General features: G+C 40.5%; 1 protein-coding gene across 1 annotated transcript; it reads right to left on the bottom strand.

Moving 5' to 3' along the window:
* Window positions 1-8,657: 8,657 nt before the first annotated feature.
* On the bottom strand, window positions 8,658-16,971 carry LOC131226228 (inactive beta-amylase 9-like). Its single transcript, XM_058222007.1, has 3 exons — window positions 16,442-16,971; window positions 11,030-11,503; window positions 8,658-9,891 (listed from the first exon to the last, which is right to left on the bottom strand). Exons 1-3 carry the CDS (start codon window positions 16,685-16,687, stop codon window positions 8,986-8,988), a joined length of 1,626 nt encoding a protein of 541 aa, XP_058077990.1. The 5' UTR covers window positions 16,688-16,971; the 3' UTR covers window positions 8,658-8,985.
* Between the last annotated feature and the right edge of the window lie 10,463 nt (window positions 16,972-27,434).

The raw sequence follows: 27,434 nt of genomic DNA on the forward strand, positions 1-27,434 counted from the left end.
TTACCTTTGCACACGTGTCATGGGTGTCTAATCTGAACAGTCCATTTGATGCGGAATCCCATGAAACCTCATGTGAGAAATTTTCACCCTGATCTAAAATTCTGGTGGGCCATAGCAAATAGAAATGCAAATCAAGGGAGGAAACTGTTATAATTTTTCATGGCCCATCAAAGTTCTAGATCAAAGTAAAACTTGGTCCTAGGGGGTTTCACCAGGTTATGCTTCACATGAACGGTTCAGATTTTGGATCCACATCACGTATGATGGGTTCTCAAAAAAGTTGGTATGTAATAGGTACGAAACTGGTTCGCAGGTGAGCGCTACGCACGTGCGCACCTTTGCACACGTGTCATGGGTGTCTAATCTGAACGGTCCATGTGATGCGGAATCCCATAAAACCTTGGGGAATAAATTTTCACCCTAATCTAAAATTCTGATGGGCCATAGCAAAGAGAAATGCAAATCAAGGGAGGAAACTGTTTTCATTTTTCATGACCCATCAAAGTTTTAAATCAAAGTAACACTTGGTCCTGGGGGTTTCACGAGGTGCTTCTTCACATGAACGGTTCAGATTTTGGATCCACATCACGTATGGTGGGTTCTCAAAAAAGTTCGTATGAAGTATGTACGAACCGGTTCGCAGGTGAGCGTTTCCGTATATATATATATATATATATATATATATATAGAGAGAGAGAGAGAGAGAGAGAGAGAGAGAGAGAGAGAGAGAGTAATGGTCTCCATCCCATGGGATACTTTGGTGCGGTCCAATTCCCACCGCAAGAGACCTTTGTCTGGTCGCGGATCTACTGACACGTTGAGTAGCAAAACTGCTACTGAATTTGTAGCCCCACCATGATATACGCCGTCCATCCATCTGGAGAGATCATTTTAGGGTAATATCCAAAGAGTGAGTCACATCCAAAGCTCTAGTGGACCCCACCACAGAAAAGAGTGGGGAGAGACGCATCCACAAAAAGTGTTCGATCAAGCGAAAAGAGTGGGGAGAGATGCCTCCACAAAAAGTTTTCGATCAAGCTAATATTTGTATTTTCCCTTCTTTAATGTCTTTGTTAACTTTTGAACAGGTTGGATTTCAAAAAACATCATGGTGGGCCTTAGAAAGGTTTCAACGGATCAATCTTCTCACCTTTTTTTGTGGTAGGGTCCACTAAAGCTTTGGATCTACCTCATTCTCTGGCTCATGGCTTAAAATAATATCTCCAAATGGATGGACGTCGTGGATACAACACATACATCATAGTGGGGTCCACGGAACTTGGTGACGTCACTTCTGTAGAGTGGTGAGTAACACACTAGGCTTAGCGTACTAAGTAAACTCTGTGAGGTCCACCATGATTTATTTATTTATCCACTCCGTCCATACATTTTAACAGATAATTTTAGTACTTAAACCAAAAAATGAGGTATATCCAATGTTCAAATGGACCACACCACAAGAAACAGTTGAATTAAATGTCTACCGTTGAAAAATTCTTGGAGGGCCACGAGAGTTTTGGATCAAGCTTATATTTGTTTTTTCCCTTCATCCATCTCTGTCTGATCTTATGAATAGGTTGGATGAAAAATAAACATCACTGTGGGGCCTAGAAAGGTTTCAACGGTGGAAATCAATATCCTCACTGTTTCTAGTGGTATGATCCACTTGATCTTTCGATATGTATCAATTTTGGGCTCAACCTCTTAAATTAGATGGAAAAATGGATGGACGGGGTAGATTGACCACATATATTCAACATGGCCCAACTTTGTTTACTCAGTACTATAAGAGTCCGGTGGTCGGTGCTCTGTGGGCCCCACCATGATGTATGTGTTTCATCCATTCTGTTCATCCATTTTTAAAGATCATTTTAGGGCTTGATTTAAAAAAATGAGAGGAATATAAATATCAGATGGACCACACCACAGGAAACCAATACTGATTGGATATCCACCAATAACATCATCCTAAGGCCCACTGTACTGTTTATTTGACATCCAATCTGTTGATTGGGTCATGTAGACCCATATGAAGGGAAAAAAACAAAGATAAACTTGATCCAAAACTTTTTTTTTAATGGTCGATGTCCATTCAACATTGTTTCCTCTAATGTGGTCCACTTGAGATTGGGATATACCCCATTTTTGGTCTCATACCATAAATGATCTAGAAAAACAGATGGACAACACATAGATGAAACACATACATCATGGTGGGGCCCACATAGCACTGACCACCCGCCATTGGCTGGTGGTAGGGGAGTAGCCAATTCGTTTCCTAATTCCAGGCGATGCGATTTCCTGCTAAAGCCTTTCCCATGAAAATCCTGCACAAGGATTCTGTGTGGGGCCCACTATGATGTTTGTGTGAAATCCAACCAGTCCATTCATTTTTAGATATCATTTTAGGACATTATACTAAAATTGAGGAGGATCCAAAATTCAAGTGGGCCATACGAGATGAAACGTGAGAAAAGAATGCTTACCATTGAAACCTTCCTAGGCTCTACCTGGATGTTTATATTCCATCTAAACCGTTTATAAGTTCATTTTCACTGAGATGAAATGAAAACACCGGGAACTTATACCGATACAAAACTTTTGTAGTCATATGAATGTTTCAATGGTGGTCACTAAATCCCCACCGTTTCCTCTCATCTGACCCATTTAAGTTTTGGATCCTCCTCATTTTTGATTGCATGTCCTAAAATGATTTTGAAAAATAGATGGACGGGTTGGATTTATCACAAACATTATAGTGAGCCTCACACAGAAACCTTGCGTAGGATCTTCATGTTAAAGGCTTTAGCGAGAAATCCGCTTGCAATTTGAAGAGTCTCTCCATGAGTGTAAGAGAGAGTCTTGTTTTGTGAAGACTCTCTCTCTCAATGAAGCTAAATCCCAGCCGTTCTCCTTATCATATGGCTTACATGAAAACTCGCATATAAACTCCTTGCGGTACTGTGCGTAGGAGACCGGGTGTGTGTGTGTGTGTGTATATATATATATATATATATATATATAGAGAGAGAGAGAGAGAGAGAGAGAGAGAGAGAGAGAGAGAGAGAGAGAGAGACCTGCATCTTTTGTCATAGCCCACCAAAGTTTTCGATCAAAGTAAAAGTTGGCCCCTGGGGTTTTCATGGGGTGCTGCATCATGTGGACCAATCAGATTTTGGGCTCACATCAGATATGATGAATTCTCACGAGAACTTGTGGAAACTAGTGTGCAACTTAGCATTTGGTGTGTGTGTGCGCGCGCGCGATTCAAGCAATTGTTTTTTTTTTTAGTTAAAAGGTTGCCTTTGTAAGTGGTATATACCTAAGAGAAAAAGATAGTATTTATTACTTCTAACATATGTGATTTTAAAAAAAAAAAAATCCTTATAAGAAAATGTAGTAATTACTTTATTAGTTATATTGATTATTATTTTAAATGCATGTATGTTTATTTGGTGAAATTTAACGATGAAATACTTTATGAGTTCATAATTTTTAAAATTGAAGTTAAAAATCAATGAAACATAAAAATTAAAGCTCTTAGAAGTGACAAATGTGGAGAATATATTTTTAAGGACTTCTGTAAATCTAATGGGATCATTCATAAGGGTTTTGCCCTATATAATCCTCAACAAAATGAGGTAGTAGAATAAAAAATAGAACTTTAATTAATATAGTAAATGTTATGCTGCTTAGCTCTGGTTTCCCTCTTGGCTTTTAGGGAAACTCTTTATTTTGCATGTTATGTTCTTAATAGACTGCCTTATGTTAAATTAAAAATAATTTCTTATGAACTGTGGAAAGGCAAAAAACGAAACCTTAATTATCTTAGAGTATAGAGTTGTTTTGCTTATGTTCAACTAATTAACAGACCCTAAAAGATCTAAATTAGGAGTCATAACTTCCTCATGTGTGCCTGTAGGTTATGGTTCCTCTAATAAGGCACATGGAATCTTAGGCATTCGTCAAAATATTATAACCGAGTATAAAGATGTAAAGTATTTTGAAGATATTTTTCTTTATACGTTAAGAAATGGTGGGGTTTAGGCAAGTGAGAATTTGTCTTCCGTGAAAATCTTTGAGCATTATAGCTTAGATCTTTTAGATTTATATGAATCTAATCCTGATAATGAGTGTAGGAGAAGCAAACGACCTACGATTGCTAATGACTATAGTTTTAATTTCTGCATGTTACAATATCAACTAAATGGTGACCTTGTGACATTTAAGGAGACTGTCTTCTCATAATGTTAGCGTTTGGAAAGAGGCGGTCAATGATGAAATAGAGTCTATCAAATATAATAACACATGAAAATTAATTAATTTACCCCATGTGACAAAACCTTAAGCTTGTAAATGAATATTCAAGAAGAAACGTTGGACTGGTGATTAAATTGAAAATTGAAAAGCTAGGTTAGTAGCCAAAATGTTCAAGTAGAAAGAAGGTATCAATTACTTTCATATTTATTCTGTGTAAAAAATGATATCTATTCATATCTTAATTGCTATTGCTTTCACATATAACATTTTAATTCATCAAATGGATGTTAAAACTATCTTTCTAAATGGTAAACTAGAGGAAGAAATACACATAGCTTTGTGAACGCTCTCCTACGTGAGTGTAGTGGTGCCATCACTTCTTTGGCTTTGATATTGATTTATTGGTGTATTTGGAGTATGGTATTGACTTAGGTGTAAATATGCATTTGGTTTGGAGTTGCCATTAGTAAAATAAAGCTTAAAATTTACAGCCGACTAGAAACTTTAGAATCGCTTAAGGGTCGGAAAATCTCACGGTTCTCTAACTCAAGTGATTCCTATGGTTGGTGTATGTTGAGACTTAAATATTGCATATTTAACCCTTCAATCGTATTAGTTTTCCGAGCATTTAAGTGTTAATTTGATTTAATTATATATATTTTTGTCATGCGAGGTGGTTTTAGACCTAAAAATAAATATGCGCTTAAAAGAATGAATTTAGAGCTCAAAAGAAGATAATGACGAATTTGATATTTGGAAGTCATTAATGAAGTGCGCACCATTGCACATGTGTCATGGGCCCAAAATTCAAACGGTCCATGTGATGCGGCACCCCATGAAACCCTTGTGATAAAATTTTAGCTCGATCCGAAACTACGGTGAGTCATAACAATGAGAAATGCAAATCAAGAGAGGAAACTATTTTCTTTTGCCATGACCCACTAAAGTTTTGGATCATGGTAAAAGTTGGGCTATGGGGAGTTTTATGGGTTGTTGCATCACTTGGACTATTCATATGTTGGGCTCATATCATGTGTGATAAGTTCTCAAAAGTTCTCATGAGAACTCGCGAGAACTGGTCCGCAGCTGAGCATTGGAATGTGTGTGTGTGTGTATTTGACTTTTTTCTTTTTACTATTATACAAATGTCTATTTTTTCTTCATTTTTTGTTTGTTTTTAGTGATTTTGGATTCATTAGAAAGATCATTAGATAAGCTTTCTAACGAGACTGAAATCACTTTGATCGGATTCCGTTTGACTTATTAAAAGTATAGTCATTTGGTGTACGAAACCGGCTACTTGCAATTTGACCAAATACTCATATCTTCATCACTATAATTCTAATTTTGGTGATCTTAAGTTTATTGGAAAGCTTATCTGATAAACTTTTAAATAGGCCTGAAATTCCTTTAACTAGGCCCCGTGTAACTTGTAAAAAATGTGGCTTGAGTTACCACGATTTTGGGGGCTTGATAATGCACAGTTTTGTAAATGAGCAAGATTTTTTTCATCATAACTTGGATTGGAGAAAACCTAAGTTTGTTTGTAAGATCATTTGACCACCTCTCCAATGAAATATAAATTACCTTGATCGGAGATTATTTGACATTGAAATTTACTATTTGTAACATCACGATCATTTTACATATAAGAATGAACATACTATTTTTAATCTCGGAGATATAAATTTTTAAATCTTAACATTGCATTATTTGGGGGAGACTAAGTAATAAAGAGAATGATCATTGGGTAGAGAGAGTTCATATTATTCTTTTTCACACATCAATTGCTATGTATAGAGAGTTCTCAGAATTCTGGAGTTGGATGCGTGGCGGTAATCGAATCTTTACTGGATTTGACACTGGCCAATCGGGTCCAGTGGTTGTCTCTAGGATATACCGTTGATGCTCTCCGTTTAACCCTTTTAGATTTTCAATGATTTCTAAGTCAATAGGAGATATTTTATTGAAATCAAACTGAATATCGAAAAGTGGCTTATGCTTATTTTAGGTGGGATGTCTATAGACTTAATCTGAAGTGTTTGTAGGATCATGTAAAAAAGATGAAGTGCGAAGATTATTAAGATCCTTATATGAACTTGAATAAACTTACATGTAATGGCATGAAGGTTTTACCAAGTCATGATGTCTAGTGGGTTTAAGTTTAATGAGGGTAAATGATATTTTTATTTTACATTGTTTATAAATTTTAGAGTCTTAGTTTGTCTATATGTACATAATCTTTTGATTTTTGACACATTTTAAGATCATCAATGAAATGATTTATTTATGTTTTAAATCATTTCAATTTAACTCGAAAGACTTTGGAATGACCAATGTCATTTTAGGGGATTAAAATTATTTGAAATGAAACTTATAACTTCAACTCAATCCTATTATATAAAAAAGATATAGAGAAAATATAATCATTTTGAATATAAATCTACATGTATACCTTTTGACCTTAATAACAAGCTAGATCGAAATACGAGAGACAATGTATCTTAGTTAGAGTATGCGAGTGTTATTAGTAGTGTTGCTTATGTTATGAATTGTATTAGGCCTAATATTGCATTTGCCGTGAGCAAACTAAGTAGATATTCTAACGAGTCGAGTAATGAACACCAAATTGCTATTCATAGGGTCTTAAGGTATCTTAAAAGGAATTGAGACTTTGGTCTTCATTATAAGAGGTCCACTACTGTAATTGAAGGTTATAGTGATGCTAATTGGAATTTAGGTACTGAAGATTTCGAATCTACTAGTGGTTATTTTTTCATCATGGTTGGTGGAGACGTCTCATGAAAACAAAGAAACAAACGCGTATAACTAATTTACAATGGAGTCAGAATTGATTACTTAAGATCAACTAGCGAGGAGACAAAATGTATAAAAACTCTTATGATAGACAATACCCCTTTTGGGTGAAACCAGTACCAACTATATACACTCATTGCGACAACACGACTGCCAAAAGAAGGGCTAACAATGAGTGTCATAATGAAAAATCCAGGTAAATTCGTCTAAGGCATGGTTGTGTGAGATAACTATTGAAGAATGATATAATTACTTTATATTTTATAAGAACTTAGGAGAATATAACGTATCCTTTAATTAAAGGCGTGGGCATAGAAAAAGTCTAAAAAACATCGAAGGAGATGGGAAGAAAAATGAATCATAAAAAATAACAAACCAACCTAAGAACTGAAGATTTTAAGAATTAAGTTGAATGGAAAAAAATAAAAATAAAAATAGAACAGTTTCTGTGTGATATTTAGTCGAATGCATTACATGTAGGAGGAAACAATATTTCTCTTGGTCCCTCTTTATGAAGCATGTAATACGAATCTCTACAATGAATCGAGGATGGGTATATCCTTTAATAAATTTACATTATTTTAAGGTGGAGTGACAGTTATTATAGAGACACCCTAGATAAATTCACCTATGTTAGCTTGGAAGTAGGGTCACTTCATATAATAATTGAGCTAAATTTTTAGAGCGCCCACGAATCGAGATATTGCACATGGCCTTAACGATAGGCTTGAGCCAATTCCTTTGTTTGAGTCAAGATGAGTTTGATTTTATTTTGATTGATTTTTTTAGTTGGTTAGATGTGACGTACCTTTACTTTCGTTTCCCTACATGTAGTGCTATCTTCACACGCATGAACCATATTTATGTACGCTTGGCATGTACATATGGTATAGCAGTGTCGTAGTGGGACTGAGTTTCTTTTTCTCTTTTGCATTTGTAAAAAAAATAAAAATAATTTTCATCTCGTGTCTTACACATCATCTCCTCCCTCATTTTGAAAATTCTTCTTTTTCTTATCTGTGGACGTATAAAGGAGTAGATATTCTTGATGTTAAGTCTCATATGTTGGGCAATTGTGTCATGAAGATAGAGAGCTGCAAACCTTTTGCACCGAATATTCTATTGAGGGGCGGGAACTATCTCAAAGAAAATGACTTAGTCCGTGCCTTGTCCAACAAGAAGACACCTTATAAATTGATGGGAGTATTGTTTTCACAATCATCTTAACATATGTGACGTTTTAGTTTAAGCAGATTTATTTACTTGAATATTTTCTATTCTATAATTTTCAACATTTAACTCATCAAGTGGAACCCTTTTAGAGGGTTCATACATTTTGGGTTGGTAGGGTTAGTAAAAATATGAGTCCTGCAATTGCCAGGCTTTCCCCCCCCCTATATGTTCGTTCTGGTTACATGTAAAAGAACGGCTAACGTAGCTTGCAATTCAGTGTTTGTTCTGCAATCAAGGACTTGGTGGACAGCATAAGTTATACCACATCTCAAAATTAGATGGGAGCAGATCAGTCACTATGAAAGGTAAAAACTGTGCTTACGGTGCAGGATGCGCAAATTGGGATATGGACGCATGCAGCCGTGATGCTACTAATTTTCCAAACTTCATGATACATAAAAGAATTACGAGCATCCCATGTCAAATGGGATGAGAAAATCATTGGAGAAACTATAGAGAACAATAATCTAACACTACATATAAGCTAATTATCATATACAACATCAGTATCGCCTGCATCATATCATGTTTTGATGATAATCCCAGTCCCTCAGCATATGCAAGTAGCTTCAAATCATAGCATGATTTAATCCCATGTCCTAAAACTGGAAAACGTCTGTGTTTATCTAACTACACAGCGCTGCATTTGTTGGCAGAAACGGCGAACTGAGTTCCTTACACTGCCTGCCTCTGTAAATCATTCACTAGTTCTGAACCTGTCGTTATTGAAGAGACCATTGCCTCCTCATTGAGGTCGGGCAAGTCATCTGAATGCAATTCAACCTGGTCGAGGCTCCTAACGAATTTCGTAAACATTGGAAAGTGCTCTGGGGAGAAGAAATACGCACCCATTCTTTGATACATGAATGAATCCACCATCACATTCTCGGACGACGATGATAAAATCCGCTCCTTGATCTTGTCAAATCCACCTGGAATGCTAGATTTAGAAGAATTCTCTCCAGTGACCCCCACCCCATGCATTTTACATGCTGCCATGATCTGTGAGAGTAAAGAATCTGGGCTTGATCTTAGCCCATTGGGCTGGTGTTCGTCGGAGAGCTCCATTGATGGTATGATCATTTTACAATGATTCCTTGCAAACATCTCCGCAACTGCGTTATAACCATCTCTGTGAACCGTGTTGTAGTACCCGGCTGTCAGCTCCGATGGGTGGGAGCGTGTTCTGTAATATGAGTGCATGACTGGGACCTTGCCTGATACTGTTATGTTGGAATCAGCAAACACCGAGGAGGCAAGCGAGAGGAGGCGGTTGCCATGGGATAGGAGCTGGTTAGAGTACCAGGAGAGGAAGAATTCACCATACGGAGTGTCCCATGAGCCTCCAGATTCTCTGATGAAGTTGTGGGAATCTGGGGACCCGTCGTATTGAGGGGCGTCGTGGGGCCCAGAGAGGCCCCAGTTGCTGTGACCGATTGATGAAGCCTGTTGCTTGAGGTGGTTGAGCAGGTGTTTGTCATAGCATTGGAATTCACCGACACCCATACTTTGATGGCCCGTTGCTTGCTGAAATGAAGGGTATCGGAGCTCGCCATCAGGCCCTAGGCCTACTGTGATGTCCTGAAGAATCACAATAACAAGAAAATTTGTAAAGAGTCCAATTATGAGCAATATATACAAGCTAAACCACTTGTCATTCAAAAGAGAAAGCCGCGTTTTAGTCGCAAGCATGCACATCAGGTATGTTTTATAGTGAAATGATCTATGTTGAGGCACCATAGTGAAAATTCACCATGGGTGAATTTGGATGGTGATAAGAAGCGTTGTGCCATTTGACCCATTGTCCTAAAAAGGTCCAAAGAGAAGCTGTTTATCACCATCCCATCATGGTTAGAGATCATTGAACTTATAAATAGCCAAGTTTTGCTATGGTTGTCCGATAACAGGATCATCTTCTGGTATATTGGCCAACATTTGATCACTGTTCAATCATGAAATGAACAACAATGAGATTCACCCATCATGGATCTTCCTGTGTGTTTGACACCAATCATCACAAATTCCTAGTTGCACGAAACATTGAGGAAGTTCTATTGGTGAGCCCCATCACCATCAGTCCAGATTCTATGCTGACAGGAATGGGGGCCACACCTTGATGCCACAACCTCCTAAAACGTCAAAGCAGGCTGCTTCTGAATTCCCATCAGGATTCCATCTTGAGCGATGATCACATGATTCATCCATCTGTCTCATTCGTTCAGGGCAGCTGCTAAAGCCACTATTCTTAGCTATTGATCGATCAAGGTGCATTGTCCATCACCATGACCAATGCTATGCTGTGCTCCCATAACGGGAGTACCGTGATGCGTGGGTATGGAAAACACGTCATTGTATTCATGATACACAGGGCTGTTGATTTGTTGGAACACCACGTAGATAGCCATACCCCCCAAAAAAATCAAGGGGGATCGGACTGCACTAGCCATTAAATTAACATATGGAAAAGGTGAGTTTTGCTCGAACAGAGCAAGTCAAAATCACAAAGACAACCACCCTATTAGCCTACAGACTCTGTAGAAGGTGACCCACCAGTCCAACAGTCCCTATCATTGTTCATGTCTGCAAGAGGATGCAACTGATATACTTGTTTTTATTAACATTCCTCTTTCCAACACGACGAAAATACCCTTTTAGGTGTAGGGAAAAAGAAAAAAAAACCCTAAAAACAATAAAAACTAAGGGGAGCTCGTATGCTTACAGTAATGGTGGAGCCCATAAAAGCAGAGAAGGAAGACTTAAAGCTCTCGCAGAACTCCTCAAACACTCGCACTGGCGTCTTTCCATCAAGCACTGGAAGATCATCTACTCCCAACGACAAACACTCCCTGAAACGCCTTCCTGATCGATCTGTAAAGAAGATATCAGGCTGGGCCTCACCGACCTGAGATACCCATTGTGGGAGTGGAACCGCAGGATCTTTGGACGATGCGTGGAAGCAGATGGACACATGAAGCTTGAGGCCCGCATCTCTGACCATTTCGGCGAGTGCTAGATAGTTAGACCACTCATATTTTCCTGGGGTGTCTTTCTCCACAATGCCCCACCAGATTGGGAGATCCACGCCTTCCACACCAAGGAGCTTCAGTGCCTTGAGTCCTGCTGCAATGGCCCTCGTGTGTTGTAGGTTATGGCAGTCTAGAGGGAGCCCAACGAATAAATGAACTCGATTGTCCTGCACATCATCACAAGTAGATTGACTTCCACAATTATTATCTCAATACTATCTACAAACTCCAAATTTATGATCGACGTGCAGATTCTTAAGTGGGACCCAACTGGGCCCACCAATGATCAACAAAGAAAGTCTGATAGGATGGAATGCACTGTTAGATTGGGCATGCTCTACAAAATAACCATGATCAGATAATCAAAGACATATAAATAAGGTCATCCAAAAATGGATTGAAAAGGTTCTTAAAATCGATTTAATCCTTTTATCAGATGATCTTTGTCAATTATCAGTGGACCCCAAAAACCTAACTCACGTAGCAACAAGTTAACAGACAAGAGTACTGGTTTGTAGCTCTTGTTAATCTTGAGAATTATTAAAATGAGGTCTCACATGCAAATACATCTTGACATGACAAGGCAAGCTTGTATGATATCCAACCCCTCCAAAATTTTGGCCCCACCGTGAAGATCACCTAATCTAAAAGTCAGAGTGATCCACTCATCAGTTGAGCTACCACCTTTGTACTTTAAATCAGATTGGCGGTTGTCTGTTGTTTTCTATGGCATGGCCCACCTGGTAAATGGATCAGTTCTATTTTTGCACTAGGTGATTTTCACGGTGAGTCTAACCTTTTGGATGGATTGGATGTCATACAGACTTGACATGTGGGACATTTATGCGCTGGTTGTTACAATAACGAAGGTGGCCATTATGGCCCGGCACTTTACTAATTGAATGGATCGAGCTGGGGACGAGTAAACTACTCATGCGACTCGTTTAGATCCGACTCGATCTAAACCGAGTGGGTGAGTCGATTCAAATCAAGTTGACTTAGTCCAATCCGAACTCAAACCGAGTTGAGTTTGAGTCACCCAGTAACTCAACTTGACCTGAAATCTAACTCGGTTCTGACTCAACTTGATCCGAAACTAGATTTGTTCATATATGTTAAAGAAAACCCAAATTTGATGTTTCAGATTTGAAATGCCGTGCAGCTGATGAAGAGGTTGCAATTCTGTCAAGTGAATATAGGTTTTGAGTTGTGAATTCAACCCGACTCAGTAATTGTGACTGGGTCGGACTCGGTCCCGCTAGTCCAGGCCAGACCCGGACTCAGATCGGGTCAGGTATGCTGGACTCGGTACTGAGTCGGGTCAAGTTCGAGTTAGGCTTATTTTAAAATTGGATCGAATTGGATCAGCCCCGATCAGTCCCAACTCAGTCCGACTCGACTCAATGCCCAACTCTAGTACTTGTCATATTCATATCGAGAAATGACCCATGAATTTATTAAAAAATCGTTACTAATTCATAAGAAACAAGCCTGGGCTGGACCGAAAGCCAAACAGGAACTTAGATAAGTAAAGTGTTTGCCCTATTGATGAGGCTTTTGGACCTTTGGTTGTAGAAAGATTACCCTTTTGCATTTAAAATTTTGTTATTTGACACGTGGCAGCATAAAGAAGCGAACACTTGGCTCTATCTAACATGTGGGTGCAGCCTGTCACTGCACAATGCATCGGTGTCATACCACATGCTTCCCTTGATCTTGATCTGGCTCACCTGAGATGACTAAACGTCTGATATGCTCCGTGGGGTCCTCCACTTGCATGAGTTGGACAGCAGCTGTCAGGCGGCGGTTCACACCCATCACAGCAGACAAATCTGTGCGAGTGGTGATGAGTGCATTCAAATTCTTTCTGTGCACGTGCTACAAGTTCACGCCACACGTGCCAAAGGGGCATACATGTGTGAGATGTTGTTGAAGAGGGAACATCATGCGCCACCTAATTTTATGGCGCATGGAATGTTCAGTGTGGGGCCGCTACTGACGAATGGCTTGCATATCTTAACCATCCGGGTGGCGACCTGCAAAAGGACATCCATAAGCAAATCATCGACTTTTGAAGGGATGAAATCAAACGGCTAGGATCATCTCATGGTGATCCCAGCCCACCGTTTGCGTGTATGACTTCCAACCCGTCTAAGACCAGAGGGTTGGCTCCACTGTCCAGGTCGGACGACCAAAAAATCATGTCGATCCAACCATCGGTTGGCCACCACGTGGATTTGGAGAGTTTTGGGTAGTTGCCTATTGTTTTATATGGTGTGGCGTGGTCCGCGTAACGATTAGATAGGCAGGCCTGATAGGGCTCGCTTAATGTGCGGGTTGGATGGAAAACAAGGTGGGACCCACACAGTTATACGCAGGTGAATCCGTAGATAGGAAGCACGGAGGCGGACGCGGATTAGCTATTTGGAAACTCGCTATTGAAGTGACGCCACCAATTTTAGTGCACGAGCCAAAAAAACATGATTCAAATCCAAAGCTCGAGTGGACCCACCACAGAAAACTTCCAAGGGCCACATATGTTTTCGATCATGCTGATATATGTGTTTTCCCTTCTTTCATGTCTGCGTTAACTTATCAACAGACTGAATCTCAAATAAACATCATGGTGGACGTTAAAAGGTTTCAATGGTCTGTTTTCTTTTGGTGGGGTCCACCTAACTTTGGATCTGGCTCATTCTTTGGCTTATGCCCTAAAATAATCTCTACGAATGTATGGACGGTGTAGATACAAAACATATTTCATGGTGGGGCCACGCAACTTCAGTAGCGAGTCTCGCTACTCGACGTTTCAGTAGCTAATCCAGCATCCGAGGGATTCTGCCACACGTACCGCTTGTCGTACGCCATCGGGTGGGTCAAAAGACCAAATGGATGATTTGAATCGAAATCGGATTGCGTACTGAGTAACTCAGTACGCTCTTATCGTACTGAGTAAACTCAGTTGGCCCCACCGTGAATGTATTTAGTCTATCCACGCCGTCCATCCGTTTTTCCATATAATTTAAGGCGTTGAGACAAAAATTGAAGAATATCCAAAGATCAAGCATATCATACTACAAGAAACAGTGGGAATAATGATTTCCACCGTTGAAACCTTGTTAGGCCCCACAGTGATGTTTATTTGTCATCCAAACTGTTCAAACAATCTTACAGACATGGATGAAGGGAAAACATAAAAATAAGCTTGATCCAAAACTTTTGTGGCTCCTAAGAATTTTTCAACGATAGATCTTCAATTCACATTGTTTCCTGTGGTGTGGCCCATTTGAGCGTTGGATATATTTCATTTTTGATCTATAATTCTAAAATTATCCCACAAAATGGATGAACCAAGTGGATAAAATACATAAATCATGATGAACCTTACAAAGTTTACTCAGTACGCCAATTGTACTGAGTTACTCAGTACGCAATCCGCTTCCATTTGAATCACCCAGCTGGAGAATATAGACCATGCGCAAGAAACAAGTCAATCCATTAATCAAGTGCCCACGGGATTCTTCTAAAATAGTGGCCTACTTAATGAATGGATAACTGAATTTTGGTTGAAAACACTGAGAGTCAGACCCATCTGATGGACAGTTGGATTTTGCACCGGTCTGCCACGGTAGCACGTGGTGGCTTGTCGTGGCGTACCGTCCACGCTCACCTTGATTGGCGAACCTCTATTGTTATCCAAACCAGTACACGGATAAGCGCGTCATAAACAAATCCAGGGAATTTTATATTACGAAATGTAAAAACTGTATTAAAAAAATATATAACGCTGTGACATAAATATTGGGATTAGAATACGGTTCGAGTCCAACGGAAGCGGATTGGCAGGAAGAGCGCTGACGCTCCTCGAGCTCCGGGCTGTATGAACGGTTCCAAGGAGAACGGTTCCACAACGTATTTTTTATATCCATATAGTTCATCAATATCGGGAGTCATATAAAAAAAACTTAAGTGGACCACATTTTAAAGCACGAGCCCAAAAATAAATCATATTCAAAGCTTCAGGACCACACTGTAAATATCAGTGGGACAATGATGCTCACCGTTAAAATATTGGTAGGGCCTACCATAACGTTTATTTTCCATCCAAACCGTTCATATAGGTAGCACAGACCTGGATGAAAAGAAAAAACAAATAGCATATTGATCCAAAACATCTGTGACCCCAAAATGGTTTTAATGGTATAGGTTCAATCACCCACTGCCTTTTGCAGTGTGGTCCTCTTTAATCTTTCGATCTCTTAATTTTTTGGCTTTAGCCTTATAACGAGACAGCCAAATGGACGGACGGTCTGGATATAACACATACCTCGTGGTGGGACACACCAGCCAGGTCAGCCAATCCATTTCCCAGTTCTACACCATGTTCAAACCCGTGGTGTCTCATCGCACCAATCGAGACCATCCAAATCATGGTCTCAACTGTGGAAGGAGCATATCCTAAAATTTATATTGATGAATTGATTTTTGCCACTTTTTCTTATTGAATTCGGACCGTTCCCAACCTGATTTTTGAGCTACCTTCTATCCAAAAAGGGCCATAAAATTTGGACGGTGTAGATTGACGTGCGGCACCACGACTTAAAAGGTAGTGACGTTCGGCAATATTTTCTTTTCGGAGAAAACCGAAGCAGCGCTGTACAAAAAGACATCTTAGAAAGTAAATTATCATTGCAACCACCGCCGGATTCTTTGTTAAGAGAAACCTCCAACTTCCGATCACAGCCGTTCATTGGGTGTTCCAACCGTAGATGATCGTCATAGCAGAAAATTAAACTGACCTGAAAAGCTTAATCACTGATTACAGTAGCATGCTAATGGACGGTTAGATCACCCAATCGGTTGGCAATTTTTTCCGGTAGTGCTCATCCACGGTAATCCCACTACGAGATTGAGCGCCACCACATATCCAGGTGGTCCTGCGGGATACAGTTATTTCCCCTCCAAAAATAAATACGAAATAACCCAAGAAGCTCAGCAAACTAATCCAAAACACAGCTCCGATGTGAATTTGACTGGAGAGGAAAAGATAAGCAATTTTCATTAAAAAAAATCGCTACGAAGATTTACATGACAAAGAAACTTACCGATTTTTCTCGCAATATTTTCCCCGTGGCTTTCTTGCCAGCAACCGTCGCCGATCTACACATCTCAGATCGGATCGCTTTCAAAGCAACTCGAATCGAAGCCCTTCTACAATTCCTCATCGGATCGAAACCGATTCGACTCGATCTAAAGGGGATCTGCTTCGATTTAGAGAAACCGAGATTCCGAAACGGAGATTCTGTTTTCCCAACTATCGTTTGGGAAGATCCGACAACTGAAACCTCCATCTCAGAAAAAGTCCTAATTTCCCCAAAGCTCACCAAAAAAAAACAACGGAAATCTCAAGGAAGCGAATCTGAAATTTCACGAAAAATCAAGGGAAAGAAAAGGAGAGATATACAAATAAGGTCAGAGAGAGCAGAGAAGGAAGAAAAAAAACAAAGAAGGCTACAGGGATTTGAAATTCGAAGATGAAATGAAAATTAGAAAATTCAAAGATTTCCGAAAGGTTAAAGAGATACAAGGAAAGTATCCTGCAGATGATGGTAGTGAAGGAAAATGGGCGGAGAAAGAAGAGATTATATAGGGCAACGACGAACGCGCTTTCAGGTGTAAGAGAAAGGAAAGTAAAGCATATGGGATGCCACGTGGCATCGTGCTGGTAGATGCACTCAAGCCGCATAAAAATCCGTCTGTTTTATATTTTTCAGGGGAAGTCAAGTGGAATGGTAGCCCTCGGTTTATTCAATAAGTGTAGTCCGCAACTATGGATTTTTTGCTTGTAGAATAATAACAGTTCGGAGCGCTTTCTTCCAACGGATAGAGCGAAGTGGAGTTATTTTTCTGTATTCTTCATCATCGGATGTTTATTGCAGTTAATTGACGTCGATTGCTTTAATCCTTTTCCACCGTTCCACCCTATCAACGGTCATAATTAATTAGGGTTATATTTTTTTATATTACCAAACAAAGATAGGTATTCCTGACCATTCATAAAATTATCTTGGATGTAAACCATCCCCTTTGGTTGCTCCTTCCTCTCTTCTCTCTAATGGTGCTTCTTCTCTCCCCTTGATCTTCTTCTTCTAATTTCTTCTGTGCCCCTCCAACTTCCTCAAGGTAATAACTTTCTTCCTTCTATTTTACAGTTTTGGATAATTACTCTTCGATCAAAAAATTGAGAACCGATCAAAAACCTAAATCCACAAATTCTCAAATCCCTAATCAGAGAAACTTCTTGGTTCTTCGGACTAGTGATCTTCATTGATCGAGTGGGTGTGACCATGCAAGATCGGGAGGTCTCATCCTCGCCGGATCCAACCTAAGTAGTAATTGAATTCCATACTCCATGATTGTAGTGATGGCCCGCTCCATTGCATGTTTCCTTTATGATTTTCTCAATTATGATGATTATTGTTAGAATTTTAGATCATTTATTCCTTTTATTTCCGCTGTTTAATTATTTTTTTATATTACCAAACAAAGATAGGTATTCCTGACCATTCATAAAATTATCTTGGATGTAAAGCATCTGTATTTCCATTATATTATCTACTGATATTTTGAACGAGTGAATATTTTACGTAAGGGTCAAAATGGGCTAGCGTTGGTCCTAGGCTATCACTAACTCCTTATCCCTGGGTCTTGGTGTTAGGCTATGAGGGCCTGGCCCTTTTTTGAGGTATGATGCTTAGGCAAGGCTACTCGATGTCAAGGAAAGTGTGAAACAATCTAAAATCTAACTGCCTCTTTGGCCGGGCAGATTGGATGAGATTGGAAGGGATTGGAAGATAGATCCCGGGATTGGCCCAGAGTGCCAAACAGACACAGGATCCTGATCCTGGGATATAGCAATCCCATGGATCTTAAGACAATCCACTGACATCACCATCATTACCTTTGAATCCTATCCAATCCACCCTAATCCCTTCAAAATTGCCTGGGATGTGTTTGGCTTGAGGGATTGAAAGGGATTGGAAGGTTTAATCCCGGGATTGGTTGGGCGTGCCAAACAGACTGGATATAGCAATCCCATAGATCTTGCACCAATGCACTGGCCAGCTATCATTACCTTTAAATCCGTGCAATCCACTCTAATACCATCCAATCCCATCCAATCTGTAATTAGACCATACCTTAAGTTCAACAGCATAGAAATAAATAAATAATTACTGTCAATAAATGGAAAGGGGAAAAGGAAAAGAGGTCATTGGCTTGAGTACCTTAAGTTCAACAGCATAGAAATAAATAGATAATTACTGTCAATAAATGGAAAGGGGAAAAGAAAAAGAGGTCATTGGCTTGAGTGGACCCCATTGTGTTGTTTACGTGCAATCAATTGTGATCACCATGTGTATTACTCCATGTTAGGTGGAGAAGTCAACAAAAAGAAAGAAAAAAAAATCAACCTTATTATGATTGAGGTGGACTACACAGTTAGAAACAATACACAAGTTAAAGCTTATTTTACAAACTATTTCTCTTGACGTAGCCCACCCGAATAAATATGAGTTTGATTTTTAGCCCCAGTACTATGTTTTAGTGTGACATATAATAGTTAGAGTGGATTCAATGCAATAATCAGGGTGGCCATATAACATTCAAGGACTGACAGTCTCTCTCCCGATCCTTTCCATTGTTGTGATTCACTTGAATCATAGGACATCTTCATTTATTTTATCTGAGCTTAAAATGGGGATTACACATCTAACGGTTGATATGGATCTCAAATACCCATCGGGGTGGACCCTTCAAAAATTAAGGCTTGGGCATTGTCTATCAAAGGACCATCCATTTATTCTCCAAAAAGTAGATCTTTAGTCCAACCTGTTGACCTACAGGCTATGGGACACATACGTAACTTTCAAATTATTAAGTGAGTGTGATATCTAAGCCATTCCAGCAGATTGACCCCAAAGTAAGGATGACCTAGTGTAATGTTCAGTCTTATCTAGACTTAAACGGGGCATACCATATAAACAAATCGTACATACATTGGTAAACGGTGAAACAAAAGTATCGTCTACTCAATGAGGGGTTGTTTATGAGTTTCTCGAAAGGCCATGATCATGATGGGGTTAACCTATTACACGAGTTGGATGTTGTCTCTAGTAGTAACTTAACCTATATTCCATCTAGTTGGACTCACGACCTAATTTTTTCCATTCAGTTTTACGAACGCCCTTTCTTGATATTTGACGGGGTCTACCATATGTGTACGTGAGAGTCATAATGACAATTAGATGTGTAATCCCATTTAGGCCTATATCCAAAAAATGAGGTTGACTTGTGATTCAAGTGGGTCATAACAATGAAAACTGTTAGGAGAGAAATGTCTACCCTCAATTTTTACAGGGCTCACTGTAACTTGTAACTGTTATATTAAATCTACTTTAACCATTGGATGCTGCACTAAAACATAGTCTTGGGGCCAAAAAAAAAAAAAAAAAAACCAAGGTCATTAGTGATTTAGATGGCCCGCGCCAAGGGAAACGGTTTGAAGGGTGAGCTTTGACCTGTACAATTTTTCTAACTACATGGTCCACCTCAATCACATATGGGGCTAATTTTTGAATCCCACGCCTAACATGGAGTTACACACATAATGGTTGGGGTAGATTGCACATAAACACCACAGTCAATTCCATCATGGGAACACTTTTTCCTTCTTTTCCGATGCATTTATTAACAATACTTAATCATTAGTTTTGTTATGGGTAAAAATGCACTGACCAAATAGATAAGGTCAGGTCGGACGCTTGTGCATGAAATAAGGTCGGTCAATACTCGTTATGATTAAGAGATCCTCGATGACAAGAGAACGCCAACTTGTTGCTGGGATAGAGATTCTCCTCGAGCTTGGCCCGCAGGAAGCAGCTCAGTTTAAGCACTCAGACAAAAGAAGGTTGACAGGTCGACCTGCCATTCAATGAAGGAAAGCTCGACAACAATCCACCATAATATTTAGGTTGGCAAATCACTCTTTGGAACAATCATGTGAGTCACCTCAGACTCTCCACCTCGACACAACTCACTTTTGCTAGTTCCGACCTAGCCCCACCCGACTCTACCCGAAATCCCAGACAAGGATCTCGGAAAGCGATTGCAACACGGATCTCCCCAGGATCTCAATCGAGGATCTCGGGAGATGTCCATAGCATATTTGGAAACAAATCCCTTTCGGGATCTGAATCCCATTACAATGCATTCCTACTAAACGGGGGATATCCCTCTACGCCACCGCCTCTCCTCACATATAAATAGGAGTACCTCTAATGGTAAAAGGTACGCACAATCTTCAACCCAAAAACCTTGTTCCCCACTAGACTCAGATTCCCTACCTAACTTAGGCATCGATGGATCCCCTGCTGCTGCCAAGCTCTCCTTTGTCTTCTCTATGTGATGATATTCGAAGGATCAAGAAAGGTTAACTAGATTTATGCATCAATGGTTTGGCGCCGTTTGTGGGAATGACATCAGAAGCCATTCTCAGCACCCACAGGATTCGACAATGATAAAAGGGAGAAAGAAAGCTCAGACCACCACTGTTGTGCCCAGCCCTATACCGCCAGAGTAGTCTTTGGATCACTAGGACTCATCTTCCCAACCTCAGGCTGATTATGCACCCGTAGGCCAAGCGCAGTGGTCCCGGAATTGGGGAGGTTGGCTCGTCTCTCTTAAACATCAAGTTGAAGCCCTAACTAGGAATATTGATCAGATAAGGTGAATGCTGGAACGACAAATCCATCCCCTCGACCAGAGGGCTAAGGAAGTTGTTGCTTGAGCACTTATGAAAGTTTTTGCACCATCTCAAGCACCCATTGGCTCCTGAAGGAACAAATAAGTCGACGAAACACTAAGGCGAGCACCCTCCCACGCTTCGGGCACTGCTGCGCTGGCTACCTTCGACTTACGCCATGGGTTAGAGAAAAAGAGGCGTGACAAAGCTCTCGAGGTTGAGGTTAAAACAGTAGTCGAGAACGAGGACCCTTGGGAGGCCGAGCTTAGCAAACTACGAGGTCGGATCGGCAACATGCGGCAGGCCTACCGCATACATGCTCAGACCTCAATAGAGGCCATGTTGGAGGAAATTAAGTCATCGTTCATCGCTGACATCATGTATGCTCAACTCCCACCCAGATTTTGGATGCCTCAGATCGCTCCTTATTTCAAAACCACTGATCCTGCTGAGCACCTGGAATATTTTAGGGTATGGATGGAGCTTCATAGCATGTCGACTGTGGTTATGTGCGGGGCATTCTCCTTAACTCTAACAGGAGTGACTCAGAAGTAGTTTCGAAAATTAAAGCCATAGTCCATTAGCTCGTTCACATAGCTCAGCAAAGCCTTTATCACTAACTTTATCGGGGGAAAGGAAAGGCTCAAAATGATAACTCATCTCCTCACCATCTTCTAGAAAGAAGACAAACTACTGAAAGACAACATCAAGCACTTTAACCTGGAAGCAATGCGGGTGGAAGGCTATTCAGATCAGATTGCCCTGGCCACCATGATGACTGGCCTATGGGAGGGAAAGTTCCTCTTCTCTTTCGACAAGAACCCGCCGACAACATTGACCGATTTCCTCAATCGAGCTAAAAAATACTCAAATGCCGAGGAGCTTTTTAGCTCATGAAAAGCCACTCAGAACAAGGGAAGCTTGACCAAAGAGAAGCGACCCAAGGAAGAACAGGCATTGGTCCCCCAGCAACAAGTAGAGAAAGGATGACAATTCGACTAGAGGGCAGCATCCGAGTAGACGACTCGAGAGAAGATTAATCTCTTACACCCCCCTCAACCCAACGCCTGAGTATGTTCTCATGGAAGTTTGAGACAAATGGATCCTTAGATGGCCGAACTGGATCAAGACTGACACCGACAAGCAAGACAAATGGAAGTACTACCACTTCCATCGAGACCAGGGCCACTCCACTAGCGACTGCTTCGACTTCAAAGAAGAAATCGAGGCCCTCATCCGTGACGGGCATTTATGAGAACATGTTAATAGGAGGGAAGAATGGTCATATCGGAAAAATGAGCAGCCGATCAATAATAAAGAGGCTAGTAGAGAAATCCGCGCCATCTTTGGCTGACCTGCTGGAGGAGGAGATTCGAACTGAGCATGTAGAGCTCATGCTCAAAGTATCGACCACAATAGCTAGGAACATCAAATCCACATCACCAGCAAGCCTCCAAAGGAACAAAAAGTAGCCTCCTACGAGTTGACCTTCACCGAAGAGGACGCCCGAGGTGTCCACCACCGTAACGCACCGGATTTCGAGGGTCGAACAAAGCTCCACTCCTGAGATCCAACACATCACTTATGCAACATAAATAATGATGTTATGATTTTGTCCATATTAGTGAGTTAAACATGAGTAGGATTATACTAAAACAACATAGCATATTCCAGATACAATTAAATCAAGTAAGCGGAAGACTGAAACATATGTATACAAATAGGTAAGTGTTTCACAATCTCCGGAGTATGATTATGTAACCGGGCTGAAATTACACATGTGTTATTTCAAAATAAAGAAAATATCAAAATGTGGAGTGTCCAGCTAATCCGTGTGTCCCTGAATCCCGTCAAATCAGCACGAGGTCTACATAGACCTGCTTGAGAGCCGAACATAGGAAAATTCTTCCTTATCATTTATGAAGTCCAACTCCGCTGCATAGGTTTGTCATCACCTGCATCTACAATAGAGTCTGGTTGGTGTTTTAGAACACTGTCCCAGAGTAGGAGTGAGTGATCAACTCAGTGGTACTATAAGGTAAAGGTTAACATGTTATCAAGTCAATCAAGTAGTAATGATAAAGTAATACAACAATTATTTCCTAACTACTCTTATTAATGCAGGGATGGAATGTAGTAATGATGCATGCCCTCGCACAAAGCTCCCTCACAAGCGACTCCGACAACCAAATTCGCGCATGACAACCTCCCTAAAGTGCACCTTCCTCGCCAAAGCATATGCAATGCGGTGCATGGTCGTATTAGCCGAGTAATTAATTAGGCTCATTCATACAGCATATTTAGGAAGCTAAGGTACCCCCTTTAATATCATTTACCCAAGCCAAAGGATCCATCCAGGGTTGTCAATCCTAGTTAATCATATATGATAGGCAAGTTGTAGGGCATCACCCCTAATGAAAAGCAGTCGATAGACAAATTCATTGTTTATACTTACGGTTACTACGGGAGGCTTGTCACCTCAGCATAGGCCGATAGCTCGAACATATTGTCCCATACCACCATACCCAGCTTACGAGTTTAGGCTTCTCACTGATCACTACGGGGAGGTTCGTCACCCCAGTGTAGGTCGACAGCTCGACCACGGTGTCCCATACCACCATGCTCGGCTTATGAGTTTTAGCGGATCGTGGTACCGTGGTTGAAACGGACTTTTACATTGGTAAGTGGTACCTTAGATTCAAGCAATGATGTCTATACATGGTAAACACATATTAGGTTAATCGGTTTGTTTGGTAAGTTCGATTGGTACGAGCACACGTTGAGTTAATCGACATGAAGTGCATAAGCACCCCTTGTGTCCTAACCACTGTCAATAATCGTCGTGCGACTTGGATTTGTCAAGTTACCCAATGTGGCGAGACTAATCCAATCACCTGTACATAGATTGTTACCGATTGCCTGGGCTAGGTCGTAGCCCCAATCTTACTCAGATGCAGCAATCAAGTACACGGAATAACCAATTCAGTATTTAACAAACAATCCAAGAGAAAATTCTCATTTGAGCAGTTCATCGAGCACATCGAACATGTTACCAGACGCTTGTATTTTATCCATAAATCGCGTAGCGGCAATTGTGGTTACGAGAAAAAAGCTATGCACATGATTAAGGTGATTGAGAATCCTATCTTAATACCTGTAATAAATACAATTCATTAACATTTTCTCATTCAGACATTTCATCAAACGCCTAAGTTACACTTCACCAAGTACATAGACTAAATTAGTTATGACATATATTATGGCAATTCCTTACACAAAAAGATCGTCATGCATACGACAAATATGAATCCTAGATTAACAGTCACGGCAAGCACAAATCAGGATTTCAAATATTTCAACACACACATGGGATGCATTTTGTATTCAACATAGTTCACACATGTATAATATAACAAAAACGTCGTATCTAAGGCAATATGACAGCAGTCAAGTCAGACACAAATCATTAGCTAACATTGAAAGCATTGAAAATCATAACCTAAACGTTTACGGTCCGCACCTTTCGTCGGAATACTCGATTCGGACTAGGTTTAAACACTACGTTCCCGAAAACGGAACGTCGGACACCTAAACAATGAAATAGGTTAGCTAGTTCATCAATTACGCTATCCGGATCTCTAAATCAAGATTAGGGCTAGGTTTCCTTACGCAGATCGTAGCTGAAACGGATCGTGTAGCATAACAGGAAGGCGATTCAGTGTGTGGAGTCGTGGGGAAGAATCACAACAACGATCTCCCAAACTTTTTCTTTTCTCCTTACTCTTTTCTCTTCTCTTCTCTCTTCTCTCTCATAGGGTTAGAGATATTCGTATGGAATAAAAATGAGGTGATTTAAGGGCTATATAGGCCTAGAACTGATGTAAATGGCCAAGGGCCATAATATACTTAGTTTCCATCCAATGGGTGACTGTTTTTGGCAAACAGGGCTCAAAGGAAGGTCCATTTATCATCTATGTCATAGGGTAGGTTCCCTGATAATGGATCTAAGCCAGGATGTAGTTTCGGTGCGATTGGATAGGCCGATCGACCGTGGAAGACCTATGTCAGATCAAAGGTCATACTTACTCGATCGGGGCCACAAGTATATGGATTCGTGTAGCGAAATTTTCTTTTTCCATGGGTGAAGTTTGGTCAGAAACTGACGGTCTGAATTTCTTAATTTCACATGTGAGTAAACGACTCAATTTACTTAAGTTTCAATACATTTTCTAAAGGTATTCGCATTTCTCACATGCTTCACTCAGGGCTTAAGTTGTGCGTTTTTAGACACTATCTAGGCTCGATTCTCGTGAAGGTCGTCAAGCCCAGTAGGATGGAAATAATCCTATAGTTTCGCGGTCATCGGACTTTCAATGTGCGGTCCAAGTCCAATACGGAGTTTCAATATACTTCCGAGAGTAGCAGACTCATGGGATTTCTCCTAGGTTTTTAAGTAGTGTTGTGTCAATGGTATTGATGGTTTTGGGTCTTGATGTTTGTGCAAATGGTGGTCTGAGCTAAATCCATCGATTAATTCAGTTTAGTACTTAATTAATTTCCGTTTAAATTACTATAGAATACAGTCTTTAGATCTTTCTTCCTGAGGTGGTACTCGAGTCTTTGTACAGATTTTTTCGAGACGTTACAATCTACCCCCCTAAAAGAAAAATTTTGTCTCCGAAATTAGTACCTTTTCGTACTCCTCGAGAATTTGAGGGTTGTTCTTATGGACCCCGGCTTCCGTTTTCCAAGTAGTCTCTTCCTTAGTGTGATGCATCCATAATACCTTCATGAGTGGGATAACTTTGTTGCGTAGCACTTGTTTCTTCCTATCGAGAACACGTGTTGGTCGTAGTACATAGGTATTATCTTCACTTAACTGTACTTACTCTCATTTGATAATGTGGGTAGGGTTAGGAACATATTTCTTCAACATGGACACGTGAAATATGTTGTGCACGCCGGCGAGTGGTGTGGGCAATGCGAGGCGGTATGCCACGACACCCACTCAGTCTAGGATCTGGAATGGGCCCATGAATCTAGGCGTGAGTTTCTCTTTCTTGCCAAAATGAATGACTTCCTTCATTGGGAAAACCTTAAGAAATACATGGTCCCCAACATCGAATTCCAGCTGTTTCCGTATTGTATCAGCGTAACTTTTTTGTCTGCTCTGGACTGCAAGAAGTCGACGCTTAATAATATCGATATTCTCTTAGGTCACCTGTAACAAGTCTGGGCCAACCAGACTTTTCTCGCCAACTTCTACCCAACAATGTGGAGCTCGATATGGGCGCCCATACAAAGCATGACAGGCACCCATTCAGAACTTTTGTGGCCCACTGGATGTTTTTAATGGCCACTCATCATCGTTTCCTATGGCGTGGTTCATTTAAGATTTTAGTCTGCTTCATTTTTGGTATCAAGCCTTAAATTAGCTGAAAAAACTGATGGATGGTGTGGATAAAAAACACATACATCAAGGTGGACCCCACAGTCAGGGAAACACCGACCACGGGGTTACCCGGGTAACACCTAATCCGCTCCCCTCTTCTCCGAGGATCCCAATCAGATCAACGGCAAACATCAACGAACCGCGGGAACCGAAAAATACAGGAGTTTACAAGATACGCGGCCCACGTTATTGACAATACACACGAGTTTTCAACTCCCACGAGTGGGATGTTTAGCCAATACATACCGTTGGTTTGTGTATCCCACCATGGATGGGCCATGCCTCAAAATCGTTTTCAACAAGAACAATAATAACCGTTCGATGTACTGCCTGCATATAGACAGTAAAGGATAGAAGCAAAACAATGGTCCACACTCAACTGAATATAGTCGCTGTGATCTACCAGTATGAGATATTTTTGACGATGTAAACCATTCAAAATAGTGGGACTCAACATATCAACGGTACCAATTTCTGAAAAATGGGCCCCACTGATCAGAACTGAGAATGCATGTATTAGGAACGAAAATGCGGGTCGGGTCACACGTATCATACAGCTCCTCTCCCATGCATCGGGCAGACCCGACATTTCATCCACAAAACAGACGGGGAAAAACGAAGAACTGTGAAATCTCTCTCTCTCTCTCTCTCTCTCTCTCTCTCTCTCTCTCTCTTTCAGAGATAAAAGAGAAAACGGAAAGAAGAAAAGCAGAACGGATTTTCGGGGAATCGAGAAATCTGGAATCGAAGCCATGTTTGGATCCCGGACCTGATTCTCCAACATGTGGTTTTCTTTGTGGAGATCAAGAGATCGTTTCTCATTGCAAGAACTCAGGCATCTCTC

The sequence above is a fragment of the Magnolia sinica genome, chromosome 14, assembly GCF_029962835.1.
Source record: "Magnolia sinica isolate HGM2019 chromosome 14, MsV1, whole genome shotgun sequence".
NCBI classification, from domain to species: domain Eukaryota; kingdom Viridiplantae; phylum Streptophyta; class Magnoliopsida; order Magnoliales; family Magnoliaceae; genus Magnolia; species Magnolia sinica.

Coding starts and splice junctions, on each gene's coding strand:
- LOC131226228 (XM_058222007.1), bottom strand. CDS start 16,687: ATGGAGGTTTCAGTTGTCGGATCTTCCCAAACGATAGTTGGGAAAACA. Junction 11,504..16,441: donor AAATATTGCGAGAAAAATCG/GTAAGTTTCTTT, acceptor GATGATGTGCAG/GACAATCGAGTTCATTTATT. Junction 9,892..11,029: donor TTATGGGCTCCACCATTACT/GTAAGCATACGA, acceptor GTGATTCTTCAG/GACATCACAGTAGGCCTAGG.